Source organism: Leucopleurus acutus (assembly GCF_964270905.1).
Source record: "Leucopleurus acutus genome assembly, chromosome: 18".
Taxonomy (NCBI): Eukaryota; Metazoa; Chordata; class Mammalia; order Artiodactyla; family Delphinidae; genus Leucopleurus; species Leucopleurus acutus.
Genome location: NC_139160.1, coordinates 23,255,289 through 23,274,757, shown reverse-complemented (window position 1 = coordinate 23,274,757; position 19,469 = coordinate 23,255,289). Strand labels below are relative to the sequence as shown.

The window sequence follows — 19,469 nt, the reverse complement described above, 5'->3', positions numbered from 1 at the left end:
GAGCTCTGATGGCGAGCTGAAGCCTGCCAGAATTAAACTCTATTAGGGCTTCTCTTTCTCGTCCCAGAAGTGAAGAGATTTCTTCTCACAGTTCAAATTTAATAAATAAAAGCCACGTGTGTTACTTTCTTCTTGCTAGCTCTTACTCTGCTAACGTAAAAACCACATTAAGGGCCGTGACAGAGTCAGAGAAGAGGCAATGGGTTTTTGCCAAAAAATATTTCTCGCAAGCAAGGAGCGCCGGAAGGGTAGAGCTTCCCCATGTCCTGCTCCCCTGGTCACTGTGGCCCTGAAGCCCCACTTCTCCACCTGGTCCACTGTGGGGAGTTACGGGGTGACAGAGGGAATGCAGGGGCCGTGGTCAGGCAGGCCTGGGTTGGAAATCTGACTCTACCGCGACCATGCTGGACCCTGGGCAAGTCACCCGTCATCTCCGGGTCTCGAGTTCTACCTGAGAAGCCGGGATAAGCTCGTACTCCTGAGATGTGAGCACAGAGTGGAGTAAGGAAGAAGTTTTTGAGAGTAAGCTGGGGCGAGCAGGTCCTCCAGCTGTAAGGGGCAGAGAGGCAACAGCACTGGCCACCCCAGGGTCAGGAACCTCAGCTCTGGATTTGTCCAGACTTACTCTGCAAGTCCTGAGCCTTCTCTTAAACCTCTGCGTGTCTTCACGTTGGCCCCAGGAATGTGGCGATTGCAGTTTGCATTTGCAGAACAGCTTTTCCAAATGCGTTCACATAGGTGACCTCATTTTACGGCCACAAACGCTGACTGAGGCTGGCAGGGTCCATTCTCCAGATGCAGAACCTGAGGCTCAGAGAGGCTGATTTGTACACAGTTGTGCAGAAAACAGCCAAGCTGGAAACCCTCTCCCTCCTACTGCTTTGGTGTTTTCATTTTCTTGGGCAGAAGCTCGGTGCCGCTCACGTCCATGAAGGCAGAGTATCTCCTTCCTTATCTGAAGGTCTCTCTCTGTCCAGTGAAAACGGCAAGATGCCCATGGTCCTCCCTTGTTTGAAACTGCTAAAAACTCAGGGCGGTTTCCTCTCCGTGAGCTTCACTTTTAGTCCTTTGTATCTCGCCTGGAGTCAAATGGGAATGTGCCTTAGTAACTCCTAAGCCCCTAAGCAGATGTCAGGTGCGATCATTTCAAACGGGTTGGGCTTTGCAATGTGAAGCCCTGAGCCAAGAACCGGAGCACCGGTTACTATGTCTCGTTCCAAATGTCCCCAACCATCCCTTCAAGAGTCTCACACTGCAGTGGGTACAGACATTCTGAGAAGTACCAGGGAGGGTGATCTGCAAATGTCAGAAAATGCACGTGCTGCCACCGAGACAGCTGGCGTTTAGCAGCCAGAGGGAAGGGCACCGAATTCTAAATATTATCATCACCGTCACGCAGGCTGCTATTACAATGCATCATCCCAAGGCACTGGTTGAAGAACAGGTAGAAAAGGAAATGACAAACTCTGGGGTAGTTAAGGAAGGACAACCACGGTACACCCCAAATTAAGCAGCGCTGTGAACCCTGATATCCTGCCCTGGAACCTATGTAAAGCCACATCTGAGAGACGTACATGTTCTTATGATTGTTCTGATTCTAGCAAAATATCAAAGACTTTTGACATGAATGTGGGAAATGCCTTGTGAGTTGTTTACTATTCAGAAAGAAAGAAACTTCATCTGGGTAAGTTGAAATAAAGTAAACATGGATTATGTCTCTGCAGCCACAGCTCGTAAAAATTCCAGATATGTGTGTGAATATGTCTTTATGCATACATTTATTTTTTGAACTTTTTTAATACATTTATTTATTTATTTTTGGCTGGGCTGGGTCTTTGTTGCTGCGTGCAGGCTTTCTCTAGTTGCGGAGAGCGGGGGCTACTCTTCATTGCGGTGCGTGGGCTTCTCATTGCTGTGGCTTCTCTTGTTGCGGAGCATGGGCTCTAGGTGCGTGGGCTTCAGTAGTTGTGGCACGCGGGCTCAGCAGCTGTGGCTTGCGGGCTCTAGAGCGCAGGCTCACTAGTTGTGGCGCACGGGCTTAGCTGCTCCACGGCATGTGGGATCTTCCCAGACCAGGGCTCGAACCCGTGTCCCCTGCATTGTCAGGTGGATTCTTAACCACTGTGCCACCAGGGAAGCACCCCTGTGTCAAATTTTTAAAGAACCCACTTAAAAATCCCACTTCTCTCTTGTTATTACATACTGCAGCCTCTTCCTGTCACCTTTTCCAGACTATTTACCTTCCTTTTCTCCACCCTTAAACCCCTCTAATTTGCGGATCTGCTTCTTCAGTCTGAAGTGCCTATATTCCAAAATATTCTGCCTTAAGTTCCTATGTTCCTGTCTCTTAGACATTCAGAAAATGTGCTCACTGTTCTTCCCTTCCCTTGTTTCTGGAAAGCCGGAATGCCATGTAATATTCTTCCCCCATCCCCTCCCCGGGCACCATGCTAACCAAGGATTCATTCAACAACTGGATTAAGCTAAAAGCCCCCGAAACAGGTTCTTGTTCAAAATGTCAGACCTGGTCCACGTGTGTTTGCTTTTGCTTTTTTCTTCCTCCACAGGCAATTAAAATGTCTGTCAGTGATTAAACTTAAAAGAGCAGAGCGAATGGGAAGGGAATTCCATGGAGTTCTTAGTGTAGGACAGACCCTGGCCTTTGTGCAATTCCCAAATGTCCTCAAAATGAAGTCTGCCAGTCAGTGAGCCACCGGGCAGGAGAAAGACTCAGCTGTGGAGGTGACCTGGACTCAGCCATCAGTAAGCCACACGGAGTCCTAGAAAAGTGACCCCAGCCCTTCATCCCCGATACAAACAGGCTACCACACATTACCTCACGTGAGAAGGAACCTGGAGCATGAAAGAGACTGATGGGAGACACAGAAACCAAACAACCAGTCCTGGAATAAATAGAAATGATTCAGGAACAATAAGAATTTAAAAATTCTAATTAGTATTCTCAAAAAGATTTGAGAAGATACTGCAACCAAAAAATAAGACTGTGTGAAAAGACAGTAAACAAAGAACAGAAACAACATTTGCAAATAAAATAACACAATTATCAAATAGAAACTTCAGTGGAAAGGATAAAAGATAAAGTTTAAACAGATAATATGAGAAAAAGGACAATGGGCACAGAGCATCAGCCTCGTAGGTCCCTTATATGACTGCTGGGCATTTCAGAAAGAAAATGAAAACAGAAATGACAAGTGAACAGTTATCAAGAGAATGGAGACCCCTGTTGCATTTATCCATGTTATCTGTCTGCAGCACCTCGCCTAAGTTCTTTTTTTGTTGTTGTTTTTTTGTTTGCGGTACGTGGGCCTCTCACTGTTGTGGCCTCTCCCGTTGCGGAGCACAGGCTCCGGACACGCAGGCTCAGCGGCCATGGCTCACGTGCCCAGCCGCTCCGCGGCATGTGGGATCTTCCCGGACCGGGGCACGAACCCGCGTCCCCTGCACCGGCAGGCGGACTCTCAACCACTGCGCCACCAGGGAAGCCCGCGCCCCAGTTCTTTGTAGCATCACCTGTGAAGGCCACTGGGAGCTGGGCTGCTGGCCTTTCTAGGATTTTCAAAATTTTTAAGGGACATGCTTTTTTTCAGAAATTAAGAAGAAATTATCTAAAGTTGTCTTGGGTAAGTTCATTTTACCTGTCTTCCCCTAAAGTTTTCTGATGATCAAAACCACCACCACCCCCAGCAGAGCCAGCACCCCCACCACAGTCACCATCCCCAGCACAGCCATCATCGTCGCAATCCTTGATATGACTCCTGCTGCCATAATAATGATCCTGACTTTGACAAGTACACGTGAGACTTCATTACATATGAAATCAGGAGGGGAATCGAACACAAACTTTTCACTATCTCTAAAAATGTACTTACTAAGCAACTGAATCGTTTAAAGGAGATTTCACAAGAGATGCTTATAACTTTCCTTAAGTGGTCAGATAGATGCACTCACTGATGTTCTCATTTCAACACACTTTCATTTATTTCTTAATATATATCCCAAAGACCAATCCTTGACCAACTTTTGGCAAAACTAGCTGGGGTTACTTTGTATTTTAAGAAAGTAACATTATTGTATTTCTCTGTCCTCTTCTATAAAATTAGTCTAGATTAGCTTTTGTAATACACAAACAGAGAATCCCACATCTACTCCTCTTTGAGCATAAGGGAAAAAAAACAATTACTTAATTTCTAAAATGGTGTTGGTCGTAATAGTCCTCTTTCCCCCAATTTTTTTTCCTGGTCTCCCTTGCTGAAAATTGTCAAGACAGCTGACTAGCCCTGGTCTTTAATAATGGCAAGCCAAGAGAGTTAGAGAGTTCTACGTGGGCTAATGGTTTACTGGCCTAAGACAGCTGGTCTTCAGATGACATTTGCTAACAGCATTAAACAGCATCAGCTGGGACCCTTCTGACATAATTATCATTAGTCACTCACAGTTTTATAACCAGCAGCTTATAATGGTATCCTCTTATCATCTAAATATTTACCAGTCCTATCAATATGATTTACACATGGCTTCAAAAAGAATTCTGATTTTTAAGTTGGTTATTTAGAAATATGACATACTGACTTATCCTCGTGAATAAAAATACAGATCCTGTTTAAATTCAGGTGTGGTTAAAACCATAACGAGATACTAATATACGCGTATCACAGTGGCTAAAAACGACAGAGTAAAATAAAACAGAAACCAACTGGCCATTCCAAGTGCTGGCTGATAAGGACACAGAACAACTGTAATTCTCATGTAAACCCTCGGGAAAGCACATTGGGAAGACACTTAGGAAAACAGTTTAGCATTTTCTTAAAATGTCAAACACACTTACCATATGACCCAGCAATCCTACTCCTAGGTATTTACCCAAGTGAGATGAAAAATTATGTCCAAACAAAGAGCCTGTAAGTGAATGTTTATAGCAGATTCATTCATATTGGCCTCAAACAGGAAACCACCCAAATGTCCATTAACTGGTGACTAGATAAACAAAGCATGGCCCTTCCTTACCATGGAATGCCATTCAGCATAGAAAGAACGAACAACAGACACATACAGCAACACAGACGAATCCCAAATTCGTTATGCCGAGTGACAGAAGCCAGGCTCAAGAGGTTGTACACAGTACGATTCCACTTATATGACTTTCCTGAAAAGGCAGAACCATGAGGGTAGAAAACAAATCAGGGGTTGCTGGGAGTGGGGTGGACTGAAAAGGGGCATAAGGGAACTTTGGGGGGCGGTGATGGAATTATTTTATATATTGACTGTGGTCGCGATGGTTACATGACTGTATGAATTTGTCAAAACTCACAGAACCCTCACAAGAGTATTTTTATTGTGTGTACATTTTACCTCGATCGACCTGAGAAAATAATTCAGCGTGGTAACCTGAAGGTAAATAAGAATTTCAAATACGGGTATGCTTGTCTTAGATACCTAAAGATATAAACGAAAGCCTGCAACCTGACTCTCCCTGTGGCAGAGACAGGTTAGCTCTGTTGCCGGCTTCAGATCAGGTTAAGGCTACCATGTTACCATGGATACAAGCTATTATTTCCTTTCGTGTGAAACCTCTAATATTAAATTGTGACTCACATGCAAGGCAAGGGGAGACTAAGAAACAACCAGACAAAGTCACCCGAGGCTCTTTCATTTTTCAGAACCCTGCCCTTAAAGTTTCCTCCATGAACTCATGAGAAACCATGGGAAGTCAGTGAACATATGCTTCAGGGATGAAAAGAAGAAGGGTTAGAAACTTTTTGGCTAAACTTGAAGGCAATTCTAAAAATTTTATGCTAGTCTTAAGGCTGTTAAGACTGTTTATATTCTTGTTTGTTGCAGAAATAATTTCCCCTATATGGATTGCTAAAGCAATGACCTATGAGAGACCAGCCCTCTCCTCTATCTGTTGACTTGCCTGGCAGACGATGCTTTTCTCACTTATAAAGTGGACAGAGGGCAGATTGACAGTGGGTTTTAAAGTCAGGAGAATTCTTTGCAGTGGGGCGCAAACTGGCAAGTTGTGGGGATTCACTCAAAGCGGGTAAGGTAGAAAGATGACTCTTAGATAAGCACATATATTTAAAAACTGTATTAAAGATGTGTTGCCACAGTGATCGCCGTGCATCCAGCTAACGACTAGTGAAAATGGAAATCATAACTGCTGCCTTTGCGCTAGTGCTTTCCGCGTGCTAAGGAAGTGCTACGCGGACCCCTAGGGCATCACCTCTCCCCACACCCTGCCCTGCCCTTTATGATCCAAGAATCCCAAACAACCCAGAGCTCCCCAGAGGCACCAGGCGAGTTCTTGCCTCTGTGCCTTTGTCCATTCGTTCCTCCATTCAACAAATATTGAATTGTGTCCCCCCAAATTTATATGGTGATGTTCTAAAGCCTGTACTTCAGAATGCAAGCTTATTTGGAAACGGGGTCACGGCAGATGTCATTAGTTAAGATGAGGTCATACTGGAATAGTGTGGGCCCCTTGATCCTATACAAATTGTGACCTTATAAAAAGGGGAAATTGGGACACAGGCACACACGCGGGGAGAAGGCCATCTGAAGACGAAGGCAGAAAGCAGGGTGATGCGTCTACAAGCCCAGGAAGGACAAAGCTCGCCAGCAAACCTGAGGAGGAAAGGGGCAAGTCCGGAGCAGACTCTCCCTCGCCGCCCACAGAGGGACCAACCCTACCAGCACCCTGCTCTTGCACTTCTAGGTCCAGAACTGTGAGACAATAACTTTCTGTGGTTTAAACCAAACCAGAACAAACCAAAACAAACCCCCAAACAAAATTCCCACCCAAACAAAACAAACACAGTAAAGCACATTTCCTATGGACAAGGAGATTCTGCAAACGTATGAGAAGCCGCGAGAACGGAACTGCTCCTTTAAGGGGCTGGAGCTCCGTGGGGATGCACAGTGCGGACTGGGGCGGGGCGCTGACACCCCGCATGCTTCTTCCTGATTGGATAGCTCACTCTCGCATCCTGACTTCTTTCAGATTTGAATCTTCAACCAGCTTAAAGGTTTTTTTTTTTTTTCATAACATCTTTATCGGAGTATAATTGCTTTACAGTGTTGTGTTAGTTTCTGCTGTATAACAAAGTGAATCAGCTATACGTATACATATGTCCCCATATCCCCTCCCTCTTGCGTCTCCCTCCCACCCTCCCTATCCCACCCCTCTAGGCAGTCACAAAGCACCGAGCTGATCTCCCTGTGCTATGCAGCTGCTTCCCACTAGCTATCTATTTTACATTTGGTAGTATAAAGACGCAGACGTTGAGAATGGACTTGAGGACACGGGGAGGGGGAGGGTCAGCTGGGACGAAGTGAGAGACTGGCATGGACTTATATATACAGCTTAAAGGTTTATATCAACTTTTCATGCAACCAGAGTCATCTTTCCTGGAGGAAAAGAGGGCCCGACGACGCATGAGGTATGAGAGACGGCGGATGCTCCTCCTCCTGGCAAGGGCGCCACTCGCCCCCAACGTGCGGACAGATGGACAAGCCCCGGGAGCTCCCCGCGGCAGCTGTTAACACCGATTTCCAAGTGCGGGGGGCCTGAGCCCCGCCTGTAATGACACTTTTCTGGCTGGGTCTGAATTTGTCTAACACACACTGTGAGCATCAGCGAGTTAGGACTCAAAGCCAAGACGCCAAAATTGCTTTTAAATGGCAGGAGATGTTTAAGACAGAATTTCTGTGACTTGGTCATTAACTTGTTTGTATCCCGATCCACGCTTTTTTACATCGCTTCCTCTCAATTATTTTTTCCCTGCTTGGCGGAGGTTTTAGCAGCAGTTACCTCTAATCATCGAGACACTTTTGTAGGCAATTCAGGCCCCTGCTCTTAGAGAGCAGTCAATATTGGTGGGGGAATTTGAAAAAAATATCCTACTCACTATAAAATTGCCCATCATCTTGCTTATATTTTCCTTGTTTATAGAAAACAATCTTTTTTTCCAGAAAGGAGTGGTTAGATTTATATACTCAGAGGAGTAATACAAATAACCATGTGTGATGATAATTTAGGCTATGTTATTCTAAGATAACTCACACACGTTAAGAGTATCACATATCAATCAATGTTTTCAGATATAAACCCAGCTATGACTCTTTGATTCTACCCTCTGCTGCCAGTGCCCAGTTTTTTCCCACCCCCTCAAGCCCTCATTTCCCACAGTCCACGTTCCTTCCGCTTCCTCCAAAGCCCACAGCTTCTATCTCTTTCTTCCATGAGCTGGAAAGACCCAGCTTTAACTTGAGTGTGCCAGGATGAAGCCTGTCGATCTTTAACAAAAGCAGAGATGCTGGCCTGTTTCTGAAGTTACCTATCGCCCCCAATTTTAGTGCTTCATCCATCCCATCAACAAACATTTCTGAAATACACAGTGTGTTCAGAGAACCGGTCTACATCCTAAGTATCGTCCAAGAGAAATGGAGATAACACAGTTTACGTATTCATCGATCTCAAAAACAAACTCGCCACGCTTTTGTAGAAATCACGTCTGCCTGCTTTTAACTTGAGAAGTTCTAAGATTACAGAACACTGGGGTCACAACTGGCAAGGATTTTCTGACCTTTTGCCATGAGGCTAAATTTTATGTACGGAGCTTTCAAACTCCTAGATTCTCTTCCTTTGCTTCCCACTTCGAGAGTGTAGCGCTTCAACCTATTTCTTTAGCGTGGCTTCTCCCCTGACCCTCCCCTTCCACGGTCATCAGCGCTTTCCTGACCTAGCCACTCAGCTTTTCTGCTGTTCTTTTTTCTCCTCCACCTTTCCCAGCAAACAGCCGCCACTGCATACGCACGTCCCTTTCTCTCGAGAACAAAGACACCAATGCGGGCGCAGGTACCTGTTGCATGCCTTGCATGGTCTGCTGCAGGAACTGCACCTGCTGGTCCTTGGTCAGGTTTTCTTCCGTTCGAAACAGCTGCTCTTTCTCCTGCTTCAGCAGCTCCACTTCGTTCCTGTAGGCGTCCAGCTGCCACCGGAGGCTGTCGTTCTCTTCTTTAAGCGCGTAGGCCTGGGCGGCCAGGGCTGAGGGGCAAACAGAATGAGTTCAAGTGAGTGACCTTCTCGCTTAGATGGACAGCCTTCAGTGCGAAAGGGATTCTAAACCGGATTCTTAATGTTTGTACCAAACCCAAATGAGCTACCCTGGGGTGCTTTATTTTGCAGCTGGTGAGCATTGCTTCTTTGGGAATTTTTCGCTATTCTATTTGTCCCGTCTTATGTATGATTGTGGGCACAGGACTGACTCCTTCCAAATTCTTGTCTCTTGATCTCTTCCCCGACCTAGGCTCCCTCTCAGAAACTGATCCGTGTTGCTAGGTGATGAGAGTGCTCAGAACTCCAGGCAATCGTCGTTATCTCCCTCGTGGCTGCCCTTTCCCTTTCGGCAGGAAGGCAGGACGGCTTAGCTCCTTGGAGGGCCACTTTCTTTCAAATTATCAGCGGCCCCCCAATGGAGGCACGCAGCCGCAGCCGCCCAGGGGAGCTGGGGATTGATCCCCCCACACACTGTTCCTTCCTGCTCTACTGCCGGGTCAGACTCACTGCATGAGTCAGTTAGTTAGTTAGTTCCCTCTGACTCCTATCAGAATGCTGACCTGGTTCCATCTGTTTCACCAACAGATTCCTACCCTAATACTCCTTCCTGAAACCTGAAATTCTCTATGTGCAAATTCAGAGCTCACTCACATCTCCCCCTGACTGAGAAACCGAGACACTTAATTCAGGGTCTTACGCATCTCAAGGCTCCGAAAACAACTGAAATGGAATAGAACAGAGTGAATGGGTCAAAACAAAATTGAGGACGGCGACTCCCTTCCCTCGTTTCCAGCTCACTGCTTGGTGGTCTCTGCAGTAATCACAATAGCTCCCTAAGCCCTCTCTGTACAATGGACGCTGGGCCGTGAACTAACTCACGTCATCCCCCCATCAAGCCTCTGATGTGGGTGCTGCTCTTAACCACCCCTTCTTTACAGATGAGAAAGTGAAGCTCAGGGAAGTTAGAGAACTTGTCTGATCCCACAAAGAGAGTGGCATCAACAGCCTTCAAACCCAGATTGGGCTCCAGAGTCTCTGCTCCCTGTCACTGGGCTATTCTGCCAGCCAGAAGAGTTTAGTTCTTACCAGACTGTTTGAAAAGAACTCCAAATGCTCCCCCTCTACTTTCTCACCAGCTTCCCATGCTTTCTTCCCCCTCCTTCAGAAAATCCATTCTCTACTTTTGTAAGCAAGAGAAAGGTGAAGATATTTTAAAAGCTTCTTATCAGAAGCTTCTTTAAAGAAGTAACTTCTGGTTGGTAAGGGCATGGCATGGAGTCCCCGGCCAGCAGGTTCTCAGTCCAGGATCATTTCCGCACCCCACACCATATCCAATACCAATCCCAGAGCCAAATCGAGGACGGCCTCTCAGATGTTCCACCCACACATTACCGTGCGATGGTGACAGATCTGTACGGAGGTGCTCTGAAACCCCAGTGAGTTCTCTCCTTAAATATCAACCATCAAATGACGTTAATAGTAGTTTTATAGTTGAGTGTTTTATGGTATTCTACTTTGCAAAATGATTATGTGTAGTACACACTGAAACACTAATCAAATAGAACATGCAATTAACCAGAAAATTCCCTACCTCAAACCATCAGGGATCAATTAGTCGACAAGCAGTTACTGCATATGTACTCCATGCCCGAGCCTGTCTGGGCATCTTGGATCACAAGACAAGGAGACAGAGTATGTCTCTTCTCTCGAGGAGCTTGAAATATAATAGAAACCAACACGTTTGAAAGGAACACACTCAAAGCAAGAGAGAAGAGCCTGATGCCTGGCATATAGTAGGCACTCAATAAATGTTGGTTGGATAAATAAACAAGTGACTAACTTAGTGTCAAGGTTTATTGCAAGAGAATCCATCCTACAGGAATTCAGAGAAGAGAAAGGAAAAGGCATACTGGATTAATAAAAGAGGGCTTTGGGGCTTCCCTGGTGGCGCAGTGGTTGAGAATCTGCCTGCTAATGCAGGGGACACGGGTTCGACCCCTGGTCTGGGAGGATCCCACATGCCACGGAGCAACTGGGCCCGTGCGCCACAACTACTGAGCCTGCGCGTCTGGAGCCTGTGCTCCGCAACAAGAGAGGCCGTGACAGTGAGAGGCCCGTGCACCGCGATGAAGAGTGGCCCCCGCTTGCCGCAACTAGAGAAAGCCCTTGCACAGAAACAAAGACGCAACACAGCAAAAATAAATAAATTAATTATTTTTTTAAAAAAAGAGGGCTTTGAAGGGTGAAAGCCCAAGAACTGGGGAGGGGCACCTCACTCAGGGGCAAAAGCAGAAGCAAAGCCCAGAGATGAGAACTGAAGATAGAATATTTCGGGCAGGAAGCAGAGAAGCTTGACCAAAAGGCAAGAGTCTGTCTGGAAGCAGTGAGAGAAAGCTGAGCCACGCCGGGTGACGAGAGAGGATGGAGGTTCAGAAGTCAGGCTGGAGAGGTAGCGTCAAATGGGGAGGCCAACTGAGAACCACTGAAGGTGCCCAGGCGGCAGAAGGACGTGATGAGATCGGGGATTTAGGAAGACTGGTCTGGCAATGGTGCATGGAATGAACTGGAGGCTGAAGAGGATGAATAAAGGAAATTTTATTTGGTGTATATGTGTGTGCAAAACAGAGAACTGCCAATTTTACAGTTTTCAGAGACTGACATAAAATCGGAAACGGGGCTTCCCTGGTGGCGCAGTGGTTGAGAGTCCGCCTGCCGATGCAGGGCACATGGGTTTGTGCCCCGGTCTGGGAAGATCCCACATGCCGCGGAGCGGCTGGGCCCGTGAGCCATGGCCGCTGAGCCTGCGCGTCCGGAGCCTGCGCTCCGCAACGGGAGAGGCCACAACAGTGAGAGGCCCGCGTACGGCAAAAAAAAAAAAAAAAAAACAATCGGAAACGACCCAGGGTATACCCAGGAGTATGAGCTAGTGCTTTTTCAACACCTCACGGCCCAACTTCAGATCTTGTCCACACCCTGAGGTACCAACTCCTGACAATTCAGTTTACCAACCCCTAAGGAAATGGTTATGAGGCATCATTTAAGAGAGGGATGTTGTAATAGGGCAAAATTACAGAAAATGCAAATGATGGAAAAAGTGTTGGCGCTACAGAAGCACATTACTACATTTAGTAGCATTCAAAGACACTTAAGTCATTTCCTTAGGAAGCTCTATCTGGCCCTTTCTCAATTCAGAGTGGCATTTTTATTACCATAACTGATAGCAGGTGTTTGTGAAGAAATCGATTAGTATGCAGGGATGGAAATCACATTTTCCAAATGAATTGCATAGTCTGCAAGATATGCTGAAATCTGTGTAGCAAAACGCAAGCAGCTATAAAGCATGTGCTAGCAACATTTCAATAAATTTTCTGAACATAAATACATATAGGGACGTGCACCATCCATTATTTTAGGGCTTCTCTTACAAGCCTGTGGAACGGCACGGCTGACATTTCTTATTCTTGGCTTAAGCCAACTGACCACTGTTCCTACCGAGTAGGATGCAGTGTCATTTGCATTTCTGGAATACGAATGTGATATCATCATATAAAAAAAGATTAAAAAAACCCAGCAGCTGTAACTCCATCCCCCCCACCCCCCACCCCCAATCAATACCATAGCCAATCCCATCAACGTTTTTATAATTGGGGCATATAACTGATTTACATTCCTTATTAAACAATTTCAAGCTTGATATTTGCTAAGAAAATGTTGGTTACTCATGTGGCAGCAAAGTGGTTTGCTTTTAAAGGGTGAGAAATTATATATTGACTCCACTTAACTTGTGGTCACCTGTTTGTAAACAGTATTCAGTGTCATCCGCCCCTCAGATGAAGCTTCCTGGAAGAAGCTAGATTAGTTTCTTGGACCAGCGCTCTAAAGGAAACAAAATCCTAATAATTTCTAACTTAACATCATTTCTCAGTGTATTCAAAATTCAGAAACTTAAAAGGACCCCCCTTTCATTTCTCTCATTCTTTCTAGGACACTGTATTAAAGTAAACACTTTTGAACAATGTATAATCAAGCTTCTGTGATAAAACTGACCCCTGAGAGACAGCACAACCAATCCACTATTCAAATAAGAAGGATTAAAAATAAACAACAGCATGCATCTTTTTGTAGGAATCCCTGTGGACTGCACTGTGTTCCAATAAACAGAATATTTAGCTAACATGTGGATTACCAATTTTCAGTAAAATTTTTGAAAAAGAATACAGTGAAGACACTTTAAATGTAAACTATTCTGAACACAATTGAGTTTTCCTTTGGTGATTTTAAAGGCACTGCTGAATCCAGGGATGCCTCTGGGTTACCATTCATTCATTCACCCATCAGCTATTTATAGTGAAGCCATGTGAGGAGAGCTGTGGCCTCCAAGAGGGGAAGGCCAGTGTAGGCATCAGTTTATACTTGCTCAGGACCTTAGGAAAATTCTGTTACAGGGATTTTCTGATTGGATCAAAACCAAAATGACAACGTTGGAAAAACTCTGCTAAACAAGATTAAATTCCATTTCAGAACTTAGCACTAGGCTACTAAAATTACCAAAGTGTATATAAATTGATCCAAAGATTAAATTGCACTGCTGAAGAAGAGGCTTAAAGGCATTACAGCACCTTGCTGCACCCCTGACTAGATCCTATATAAACCATTAGTCTTTGTATTAATTATGGTCAGAGTGACCTCCTCCTCTGTCTCTTCCATTACTTACTGTGTTTCCCTGGGAACAGATAATGGCATGCTTAGCTTCTTTAAGTAAATACTCTGCTGAAAGCCTTGAAATCTCTCTCTTAGCACCCTGAGCCAGCCTCAGAAAAATAATTAGCCCTATATGAAAATATGTAAGTTATTTTGGGTTACGTCCCTGTAAGCTGACAGTATGTTAATATCTCTTCCATGCTCAGGCAAGATGCAACTAAATAATCAAACACTTTAACATACTGTTTCTAACAATATCTGAATTTCTCGAAAACTGTTTGTCTTGGTATCGTTGGGGGGGGGGTCCCCCCTCCACTTTGCCAGATGTCCTCCTGAGATGCTGGGAGGACGCTGCCCAGCTGTGCATTTCCTCCCCACACGCAAAGAATGTCTTTTTCAAGGTTTCCATCGGCTGCTGCCCAGAAAGGCACTTGTGCTGAAAGGTCCAGAACCCAGGACGACTGGATGGGTCTGAGACCTGGAAGATACGGCCACCACGTCAGCTCGCCTTCTAGCCCCCATGGCCTGGGCACCTAGGGACCGTCCCCAGGCTCCATCTGCCTTCCTGCATTCTGCTCTTCCTCCGGCAGGGTGCCTGGGGTGGGGGGCCCAGTGGCGCTGCTGCGGCACAGACGGCACACTGTGTCATGCTTTTCTCTGCTTAGTGAAGCTTGTTCCTGAGAGGTGACTGGCCCAGGGGCTGCCATCTGACTGGTCCTCACCGATGCAGCGTGAGGGGGGTGTGAGGTGTGCCTTCTGCTCAATCCCTCGTTATCTTCCTGCTGCCGGAGTGGGCCTGGGCCTCTGAGTCATCACGTGGAGGAAAGGTGCCCACAGACCAAGAATATCTGCTTTGGACTCTAGTGTGCCCAAGAAATGAACTTTTTTTCTTTGGTAAAGACACTTGAAGATTTGGAACTTATTTGTAAAATAGCTGGCATTACTCTAACCCAGAGTTTCCCAAATATTGGCTTGAATCAGAAATTCCTGGTGGGTGTGCTAAACACGTATTTCTGGGCCCCTTCACCAGTTTCCAATGGGGTATGTCTGGGACGCAGCCTAAGAATCTGCATTCCTCCAAGCTCCGAGTGGTGCTGATGCTGCCAGGGCCGAGGCCACACTTGGTGAGCGGCAGCTCAGGCCACGGCCACTTCTATCCCCCGGCTTCTGAACTGGAGCTACAATTGGCTTGTTTGAACAAATACGTCTGACGGCACCACAGGCTCACCTTGGCATTCTGGTTCCATTCCTCGACCTTCCGAATGAGCCTCAGCCCCATGTGCTGCACCTGTGAAGGCAGTCCTGTCCCAGCCCTGTCTCCATGCCCCAGCCACCTCCTTACGGAGGGAGGGGGAAATCTGGGCAAAAGGTACAGTCACTACTGTTTTCCTTCCCGTTTTCCCCCAATAACAGTAGCAGTAGCAGCAGGAGTAGCTGTAGTCATAGGAATAGTAACAGTGGTAGTAATAGCTAACAATTTTATGTGCCAGGCAACGTTTGCACAATCTCCTTTCGCCTTCACAAAAACATGACATGGTAAATACAACTAATATTTTTATTTTCCAAGTGATGGGACTGAGTTTGAGAGGTGTGGAGGTTTGCACAGCTGGCTGGAGGTGCAGGGTTTATCCTCCGCAAGGGGGACTCCAGAACCTACACTCCCCGACGTGATGGCACTGGGGTGGCCCCTCGCAGGTAAGCGCTGCAGCTCGAACGCGAAGGCAACCAGGGATCCTGCTGTGGGAGCTGATCAGCTCCTGACAGAGGCAAACATTCCCTTGCTGGGTCTTTTTGGGGACTGTTCTGCAGGAGAAGGGCTCCACTACAGAGGCAGAGAGGATAAGCCCATTTTAAAACGAACACACATAGATCTTCTGCAGGAAGAGTCTGGGAATGAGCCACACAGAAGTTAAACTCAGGCTCCTGGAGCCTTGAGGCCTGACTTGATCCGCTCAGGGATCCCGCCTTCTATGCTGTGTCCCCCTCCTCTGAAATGGCTGCACTGAGACCACCGACCACTGAGCTCCTGGGCCTCGGCCGGTTATTAAGGCTCCATGAATTGACCATAAGTGCGTGGGTTTATTTCTGGGCTTTCTATCCTGTTTAAATCCTATTCCATTGATCTAGATGTCTGTTGCTGTGCCAGTCCATACCGTTTTGATGACTGCAGCTTTGTCGCATAGTCTGAGGTGAGGGAGCCTGATTCCTTCGGCTCTGTTCTTCTGGAGAAAACTCTAATTTGAAAAGATACATGTACCCAATGTTTACAGCAACACTATTCACAACAGCTAAGACATGGAAGCAACTTAAGTGTCCATCAACAGATGAATGGATAAAGAAGATGTGGCACATACATACAATGGAATATTACTCAGCCATAAACAAGAATGAAATATTGCCCATTTGCGGTGACATGGGTGGACCTAGAGATTCTCCTACCACGTGAAGTAAGTCAGACAGAGAAAGACAAATATCATATATCACTTATATGTGGAATCTAAAAAAATGATACAAAACGAACTTACTGACAAAACAGAAACAGACTCACAGACATAGAAAACTTATGGTTACCAAAGGGTAAAGGGAGAGGAATAAATTAGGAGTTTAGGATTAAAATATACACACTACTATATATAAAATAGATAACCAACAAAGACCTACTGTAGAGCACAGGGAACTATATTCAACACCTCATAATAACCTATAGTGGAAAAGAGTCCATGAAAAAGAATGGATATATATATATTATAACTGATTCACTTTGCTGTACAACTGAAACTAACACAACATCGTACATCAATTATATTTCAATAAAATTTTTTTATAAAAGGCTCTATGAAGAGAGCCCTGTCCAAGGACTCTGCCTGGTCTCAGGAGTCCCAAAGGACCAGTGTTCCAGTGCCTACCCCACCCAACCCCTCTATGTTCTGCTCTTCTAGGTGTCCTGTGCCTTCAGCTGGAGTAAAGGCAGTGAAAACCCTCTTCCACAGATTCCCCAGGGTCCGAATAGGCTCAGGAAGGCCCAGGACAAGCATCAGATGACCCTCAGGTGACCAGACAAAGCACGGGGTCCTTGGAATGCTGTCATGTCGGTGCCCCCCAGCGTGCAGGCACAGAGCTGGAGAGCATCAGAGACGCCTGCTGCACAGTTTCTTGCTAGACAGCCTAGCGTGGTAGGGACGAACTATAATCAATCTATTTTCCAGTAGCACCTGTATCGCCACTGAAGCCGCAACCTTCCTCCAGCCGCTGGCGGAAATTCCTTCAGCTATGGTTTTGCAGGATTATTATTATTACAACTTAGCATTGACATAACATTTTCTATTTGTAGTGTGTATTACAGTCTGCGCATTAGCTGTGATTAGGGAGAGCTCACCAGAAGCACAATGCAGGGTCTATTTCCATCTTCGTGTGAGGCCAGTGGAATAAGGGTAATTTGGAGAGTGCAGGTAAGCTGGATCTTGTTATTATAATGGCTTAAATGCGAGTCTGCGGGCACAACCGGCAGCAGGTGACTCAGGAAAAGAAAATCCTCTGTCGCCCTGTCCACAGAACTCCTCCTAAGGAAGCGGTCTGCACCGGTGGCCGTGACTGTGTGGTGCCTCTGGGCCACTGACGCCGCTGAGAATTCACCTCATTCACGCCTTACCGCTTTTCCATTGACGTTATTATATCTAATACCTCCCCCGACTCTCCCATCGTCCTTGGAGGAAAGTAAGTGAAGGAAAGAGGCATGCTCGCTTCTCCCGACAGCAGGGTGTCTGCCATTTAAAAGGTTGGAGGATGCTCTGCTGGGTGAGGGATGCCCTGAGAGTCCTCAGGGAAGCACAGCTGCAGTGAGTCCCGCAAACCTCGGCTCAGAGCCTGCTCTAGGCAAGCACACCCGCCTGACTTCGGGGGCTCCACGCCCAGCGATGGGGAAAACGATACAGGTATGGACGTGGGGAGGCCGCTTCCCTCCTCTCCCCACCACGAGCCGTGGTGGTCAGACCGAGGAAGAGGCCGGGAAAGGAAAGCTGGGGGTGGGTGAGGCTCCCTTCTGAAGAAGGCGGGGTGGGGCTGGGCCTTGAAGTCAGACTCACACTGTGAAAAGCTGCAAGGAGTGGGGTGGGGCCGTCCCACCGTGAGGACCACTTTCCCAAAGGACCCTGCCGACTCCAGAAGGAGCCAGTGCCCAGGAGACAGGGCAAGATGGGTGCAGGGAGGAGGGGAGGCTGGGCTGCTAAGGGCCCGACGACTCGGGTCCCGGCAGCAGACACATCCAGAAGGGCACTTCCCCCCAACTCTCGTTGTTTTTTTGTTTGTTTTGTTTTTGCTTAGCCTTCAGTTTTCTTTTTCACTTGCAATCCCTATTTCGATTTCCAAGATGCAGGTACAGTTTTTTCTAACTCTCTGAAAGCTTTAGAGAGTCTTTTTTAGGGCCATCCGACTTAGACCAGGATACATCACAGAATGACACGGGTCTTCAGGAACAGTGCCCCCTCCCTGGCCATGTTCCCCCCTCACAGACGGCACACCTCTCCGGGGGACCGTGCTCCACCCTCACTAGTGGCTGGTCTCATCCAAACAGAGTAGCTTTAAACAGCAACCCTTCCCCCGAAAGCATTACTCCTCTATTTCTCCTCTGGCTGCAATGCCAGGGCCAAGGCCGACACCTTTCTCTCCTCCCAACTGGCAGATTTCCTTCCCTTTTAACAAATGGTCACTTCCAATTTTCTTCAAGGAAACTTCCCCTCAAGGAGTGTTTTTCTACTCTTTCTAAACCCCTACGCGCGCGCGCACACACACACACACACACACACACACTCTCTCTCTCTCTCTCTTTCTCTAACAGCTGGTTTCTACTACATAAAACATATCCCTCTGAAATGTGCAGCGGAGGTCAGCCCACACCTGAAGTGTGTTCTCAGTCCTAGGCATTGCCCTTTGCAAGGAAGAGTGACATTTCTCACAAAGCTTTTCTTTTAAGACACCAAATACTTGGGATAACAAAGATGAGTTGAACAGAAAGGCTTTCTCTTCTCTTGGGTTTGGTGCTGCACACAGACTCTATCCAGTCCACGGAGTGGGAACCACGGCTGGTGGGCAGTGGTGGTCAGTGAATTCCCCTCCCTACCAGCCTCCTTACCAACGCTGAGACTGGTTTATTTAAGCCCACATGTTTGTGCCTGGCATCAGGGAAAAAGATTCCCATCCTCTCTAGATACGTAACCAAGGTAGAATGGCACTGGTACGAAAAAGTAGCTGGTGTCTCCAGGCCAGCTGTCCTCGAAGTTTGTTCCACACACAGCCTCCATCTGTCCCACCACGGTATCTCACATGTGAGAATTCCTAGACCCATCCCAGACCCTCTGAATCTGAGTTTCTGAAATGGGGGACTGAGGTTGTACATTTCAGCAAGTTTCTGGAGTAACTCTAACGCACACCGAAGTTCTGGAACCTCTTCACTAGCCTTTAGAGACCAGATCCCCACTTCTTCATAACCTTTTTCCAGGCTTGTGTTTCTTTCATTGTTTTTTGACGTCTGCTTTCTCTCAGCCTTTTCTAACGGCTTCTCTGTTATTGAAAGGACCTGCTCTTCTCCAGCCTTTACCATCCAACACAGCCTTCCAGGGTTCTCTGCCGTCTGCCTTGCCTTCTCACATTTCATCCATCTATCTCCCTGCTCCTCTCCGAATGCGGGTTACTG

At 46.7% G+C, this 19,469-nt stretch overlaps 1 protein-coding gene across 1 annotated transcript in view; it reads right to left on the bottom strand.

The window, feature by feature from the left end:
* Window positions 1-19,469, bottom strand: part of ENOX1 (ecto-NOX disulfide-thiol exchanger 1) — a gene marked incomplete at its 3' end in the record, with an annotated part of 213,887 nt that overhangs the window by 84,262 nt on the left and 110,156 nt on the right. The window contains exon 9 of the mRNA XM_082859621.1: window positions 8,883-9,067. Coding sequence (XP_082715747.1) covers window positions 8,883-9,067 — 185 coding nt within the window. The remainder of the gene's footprint in view (window positions 1-8,882; window positions 9,068-19,469) is intronic.